Here is a 6,588-nt window from a genome sequence, read left to right as displayed (position 1 = left end):
CAGGGAGTGGGTACATGCAATGAGCACATCTCAATTCTAGATCTAGACGTGATACAACTGCTCTTCCTAAGGAAACAGTGTTTGTTCTTCAAACATAATGTCCTCTTAAATAGCGCATCTCCTTAAAGACGTTCTAACATCTCAGATTTTCCAATAACATTTGAGATTATATAACATTTTAATACATATTTTAGAATATGTTGTCCTTTCTTCTTTAACATAACAATCATTGCAAGCAAAGGGTATTTAATATATACCTGGACTTACTGTAAACCCAGGAAATTAATTTATATGTAATATCAGTTACTGTGCATTATCAGCTCAATTTCCATTCACTTTACATGTCGGAAACCACACCCAACCTTTGCAGAGTGCTACAGTAATTGTTGTTTTAGTAATAAAACTAATCCATTTTTAAAAACTACCTTACAGGTATTTAAGGTCACTTTTATTTTATCTAGTTTTAGAGAAAAATCATTAATCATCTATCATTCTTTTATCTGTCCAACTATCACTTGAATGCATGTTAGTCAAAATTTTCATTTAAGTTTTTTAGGTGAAACTTCTGAATTTGCAAATATCTTATTCAAATATTTTATCAACCAAAGTTTTTGATTAGTTCTAACAAAATTATTTTAAGTGCTTTCTCAAGACTCTGAACTTCCTATAATGAATTTTTAAAATACACACCTTATGTCCTTTCACTAGATTGGACAAATCACCATAAACTCATGAGAATCTTAGAAACAAAATCATATTTTCTGCTGATCCTTACTGAATACTTTCCAGGAAGCCCACATGCTCACCTCTTTTCCCTGTGCTCCTCAGCAGTGATATCTGTGTGAACACTTGGAAAACTCAGGGATCCAGGCCATCTTGACATGGAGGTGGTCTGAAGTCCAGGTACATGTTCGCTTGGGAAGGTCCAAGGGGCCTTGGACCACAGAGACCAAGAGAGAGGCCTTGGGCCAAGGCTGGGGAAGAAGTCCTGTCCGGCATTAAAAAATGTACCTAGGTGTGTTAACAGCCAACTCAATGGGGAAAAAACACATTATTCAATTCATTCTCTCAGGATGATACCTCAAAGTCTCAAGGCATCACATGTTTTACATATTTATTATTCAGCCAGTACATTATCAGATGTGCCTCCATGTCTTTGACAGGTTTGTGGTTATGCAGCAAATTAATAATATAAATGTAGATATTTATTATTTTAATAATTTCCTATTAAAATACAATGTGAAAATTTAACATAAGCACACTGGAAGACAATTCTGAAATATCTGGCATTTGAAGATTTTGCTTTTGGTTCAATTTATTTCAAAATGTTTTCATGGCAATAAGTGCGGAATCCAGAAAGAGTACTGCAATTTTACTGTGGATAATAAAGGTTTTTACTTTTTTGTTTTTAACTAAGGGTTTATGAATCTATTTTATCTTTTTGTTCTTTTTATTGTATCATCAGTCATTTATTATATTAATTTCAGCTCTAGTATTTATTCTTTATCTTCTTCAACTGGTTTTAAGTTTGACTTCTCACGGTTTCATTTCTCTGAAAAGTACTATGCGGTCACCTATTTGATGCTGCTCTGCTGCTGTAAAGTGTATGCTCACACCAACAAATGCTCCTGACTCTTCTCAAAGTTTCCAATAGCTTTTAAGGAGCTGTATTTCTAGTTTCATTTTACTCTACATATTTTCAGTTTTTCCTCTGATGTCTTCCAATCACACGGCTGATTCAAAAGTTTAATATCCACATATTACTCTAGCTCCTGTGATCTCTGTGATTACTGATATCTATCACCCTTCTGTTGTGGTCTGATACACAATAAGCTGTATTATCTCTTTGTAGTTGTTAAACTAAGTTCTAAAGCACAATTTTAGAATATTTGGATAAGTTTCATGAGTTGCTGCTGCTATTAAAAGAAAGTTCTGTGACAGGATTGTCTTCACAGGGGAATCATGGTCATCACCATCGTGGTGATTTTGGAAGCCAAGACTTTTTCCAAGAAATATTCTGCTTCCTTTTTTCCATCTGTCCTCGAGCAGTGACTACTTTACCAAAAAAATTCACTTTTGAACAGAAACAACATATCACTACCATGAAAAGTGAAATGTGATGTGAGTTAGTTATGCTATTCGCATTCTTAGTTCATGGAAGAGGAAGTTTGGCACATGTGAATTGGAGAGTTCTTATTTTCCTATCTTGCACCGAGTAACTACTTCAAAGATACTAATATGCAATGGATGAGCTGATGTTACTCTCCAATCATCAGGTTACAAAATTTTATTTTACTTTTTTCCCATAAAAATGGTAAAATATAAATTGGCACTTTCCAGACATTATTGAACTGTAGGCCAACATGATACATATCGCCCCAGGAGGTTTTAATCATGAAATCCAAGACCTGTCTCATGGTGAGTACAAAAGTGTCCCATTTCATCCTGAGGGCAACCCCACCATATTATCCCTACCAATAAGTTTCCCTGCATATTTGGGTAATAAAGAACAATTTTACAACATGCCTAAGAGTGCACACTGGGAGCAAATTGCTAAAAAATTAAGTAAGATGTAAAGAAACTGCAGTGTGCCTTACATGTTACTGTTAAATAAATCAAATACTTTTGTTTTCAGTTATACCATTACAAATATTTGTTTTGATTTTGTGCTAATTTAGTAAATTTAAGAGTAAACAAATTGTGGAATTGACAAACTAATACAATGAGTAACCACAAAATGAATGTTTGACTTTTTAAAATGTTGAAGTAAAAATCATATTTGCATCAATCATCCTCAAAATATTTCTACTCATTGAAAACACAGCTTATTTCATTATTTTTGCCTCTTTCTGTAGCATTTCTACAAACCCTCTTTTGTAAGTATCATTATGAGTGACAAAACTTACAACGCACACTGCTGTCAGTTCCCACTGATCGGACAAACAGGTTCATAAGAACTTGACAGCCTGTCCTCATCTGCCTGATTTGCCAGATCTGGCCCTTTGGGAACTCTGACTCTTCCACAGAATCAGAAGGACCGTGTGAGGAAATATTCTGAACATGTTCAGGACAGCAGGACAGAAGAGAAGAACTAAAGAGGCCACTGCCTTGGGAAATAGCAAGGCCAGGAAACCTGTGCAAATGTGGTGCAGGGTTTTGAAGTAAAGTGTGGCAAAATGTCAGCTAAAGCACCACCTGTGAAAATTTGAATATTCAGCCACATTCTTGATCTCAGCCTTATTCTGAATGACAGGCAAATGTTTCAGTATTCTCCATTTTGGTTTTCCAGGTTAGGAAATCACTAAATTCACATTAGTGAAAAATACGTGCCCATTATTTGATGGCAAAAAAGTAAAATGAATAATAGAGACCAGAATATACAATGTTTACATCACATATCATGACTTTGAAATATTACAGGTTAAATTCGGTTTAAATCCTGGACATTAAATATTTTCATGTAGTGATCTACTGCTGAATATGCTGAGACAGGAATCTGCCTACATTTTCGCAGAGCAGATTCTCCGAGTCACTCTTTCTAGGGCTCCAAGCACCTCCTTGTTCCTCAGTCTGTCAATCACAGGGTTCAGCATCGGGGTGAGGATGATGTAGAACCCAGCCAGGACCTTGTCCTCTGCTGGAGAGCAGAGGGACTTTGGGCGGAAATAAGTGCAAGCAAACGGTACAATGTAGAAAGTCACCACGATGAGATGGGTGCTGCAGGTGGAATAGGACTTCTTCCTGCCTTCCTGAGAGCCTGTGTGGTGGACAGCAAGGAGAACTTTCCCATAGGAGAACACAATAATCAGGAGAAAAAAAAACAGGAGAAAAATAACGGTACTGAAGAACACAGTGTACTCATAGATGCTGGTGTCCTCACAGGCCAGAGTCACCATGACTGAGACATTGCAGAAGAAACAATTGATGGCCCTGGACCTGCAGTAAGAGATATGAAGTGCGTATACTGTGTGAGCACAGGCACTGACCGCACTCATCACCCAGGATCCCAGGATCATCAGCACACACACTCTTCTTTTCATGCCGATGGGGTAGTGTAGAGGAAAGCATATAGCCACATAACTGTCATAGGCCATGGACATCAGGATGAGTCCTTCTGAACCAGCTAAAGTCCCAAAGAAGAAAGCCTTGGTCCCACATCCAATGAAGGAGATGGACTTGATTCCAGATAGAAAGTCAGATGTCATCTTGGGGGCAGTGGTGCAGATGTACATAAGGTCCATGAGGGAGAGCTGACTGAGCAGGATGTGCATGGGAATGTGGAGGTGGGCATCCAGGAGGATTAGCAGGACCATGGCCAGGTTGCCAGCCAGGGCCATTAGGAAGAATGGGACAATGAGAATGAAGAGGACGAGGTTAACCCTTGATGAGGGGAACAGGCCCAGTAAGATGAAGTCACTTGGAGTCTGAGTGTAATTTTCCATCTGGCAGTTGTTTAGCTTTTCACAGATGTGTCTGCAATGGTATTTCATAAAGCATAAGAAGATACTTTAGTTCATCATTTTATTCTTATTGCCTTATTCAACTATTACAGATCTTTAACAAACATGAAACTATTTTGAGAAACGATCTCCATTGTCTCCCTCAGGTATTTATCTGATCTTGGCACACTCATCTGAACAAAATATATAATGTGAGTCCATTGCTCATGAGAAATAACATATTTCTCCACAGATATATTCAAATTCAGATATTTTCTTCACTTACAAGATCAATGGTCAAGATGAGACCTTATGAATATATATAAACATATTGAAGTATCTAACTAATTGACTCAGTTTTCTAAAAGGTTTATAATCCCCACAATGTGCTTTCTTCCTAAAGATTGTCTTTATAACTTCTTCAGATTTTCAATAGATTATTTATATTATCTTTTCTAGAGACAAAGACTTTTAAAGGAAAGTAAATCTCAAAAGACAAAAAAACAAAACCCCAAGAATCCTCTCACCAAGTTTTAAATATCCGCTGATCACTTCCTCTCTTCACATGGTCTTCAAGGTCCATTGGAGCTTGTGAAGGTGATTTCTATAATCACATATCATAGAGAAGCCACAGAAACCTAAAATCAGGCCAGCATTCCCTGGAGCCCCTGGAACTCACTGGATCTGAATCAGAGTGTTTCCAGGGCACCTTGGGGAGGGGATCCCTCACTGACAGCTGTGATTTTTCAGTTTCATGGACACCATTGCCAACATCGGCATAGCTACTATCACATCATTTTCATTTCTGTGTTTTTCTTTATATTTTTTATGAATATTGTTTCCCAATTTTTGTGTGTAATATGTCTGTTTAACATTCAGAAGTTTCAGGAGTTGTTCACATAGTCATTGCTATTGTTTAACCAAAAGTTTAGGTGATCATACAAGATATAAGAAAACTAAACTGCTAATGTTAGCTATATGCAACATTACATTTAGCCATAATATGAAAACGATGAATAACTGAAACACTATTCCTCTGACAATCTCAATTATTTTCAATAAATAATCAGTAAACATAGAAAACATACTACTGACTGATGTGCTGTTAATCTTCCCATTAGGTCTTTATGTCAAATATAGAACATTTAAATATGTTACATAGCATATTTAAATTAAAAAGCAACAGCTCTTTTTCAAAACTTTAGTGTAAAAGTTTTATTATGTCTATTTTTGTAATATCTACATGAACTATATTTTATAATTGTTATAGATTAAAAATTGGTGGTCAGCTTAATGCCAGTTGAATTAAATCACCATGGTGCTGAGTATACATGCTCCACCTGAGGAAAGTTGCCAGCATAAATAGAGACATGGAGAAGGAGAAGAGAGGCATTGAGGTGTTGAGACATTGTGGGTTATCCTATGTGTTACTGTTTGAGCCGCTGGTTCTCCTGGAGAAACTCTGGTCCTTACATCGAGCATTGCTTCCTGGCTCTGGAGGGAAAGACATGTGCGGCTTAATCTCCAGGATGAACTTGTCACGCTGGCTTCCTGGCATGTACTCCACTGTGCTTATCGTCAGAGGAGCTTGGGGCTGCTGGGTTGCTGAGGACTGCTGTGATGCTTTTTCAGAACAGCCCTGGTCTTTGTTTTGAGCATGACTTCTTGGCTCCAGTGTAGAATCCTTAACCTACAAGCACAGCTCCTTCACTCTGCTGTCATAGACTTTCTGGCTTCCACTGCTGACTTTTGGGCCTTCCCAACACAGATCTGTAAAAGAGACTGGCGTGAGTTCTTGTGGGGCTCTAGCCCTCCAGCTGGGAGTGGGAGGCTGGAGCTCTGGGTCTTCATCTGGACTCATGCAGGATGTAGCTGTGAGATTCAGGCCCTTAGCTGAATATTCTATGTCTTTAGTGTTGTGTATAGATTTCCTGCACTTGTGGTAACTCTTGGTAACCATCATAAAATAATATAAATTCCATGTCTTGATTTTAATTGTTCTCCTCACAACCCATGACTACCACAATAATGAATAAAATGAATAAGCACAAAACATTAATATTACTTTGAGATTCATGATTCTGTATTCGTTGACAAAAATGCACAGAAGTCCAAGTCAGATAAGAAAGTTTGCTTTCACCACAGTTCA

General features: G+C 37.5%; 1 protein-coding gene across 1 annotated transcript; it reads right to left on the bottom strand.

The window, feature by feature from the left end:
• Positions 1-3,500: 3,500 nt before the first annotated feature.
• LOC100717448 (olfactory receptor 2L3-like) lies at positions 3,501-4,442 on the bottom strand. The gene has a single exon (XM_063234553.1). The coding sequence runs from the start codon at positions 4,440-4,442 to the stop codon at positions 3,501-3,503; it is 942 nt and encodes a 313-aa protein (XP_063090623.1).
• Positions 4,443-6,588: the final 2,146 nt, after the last annotated feature.

The sequence above is a fragment of the Cavia porcellus genome, unplaced genomic scaffold (assembly GCF_034190915.1).
Source record: "Cavia porcellus strain 051 isolate PalLab524CR breed Dunkin Hartley unplaced genomic scaffold, mCavPor4.1 scaffold_24, whole genome shotgun sequence".
Lineage (NCBI taxonomy): Eukaryota > Metazoa > Chordata > Mammalia > Rodentia > Caviidae > Cavia > Cavia porcellus.
This window is presented reverse-complemented; position numbering and strand designations above follow the sequence as displayed.

Excerpts from the sequence above, each read along its gene's own strand:
- LOC100717448 (XM_063234553.1), bottom strand. The coding sequence starts at position 4,442 with ATGGAAAATTACACTCAGACTCCAAGTGACTTCATCTTACTGGGCCTG.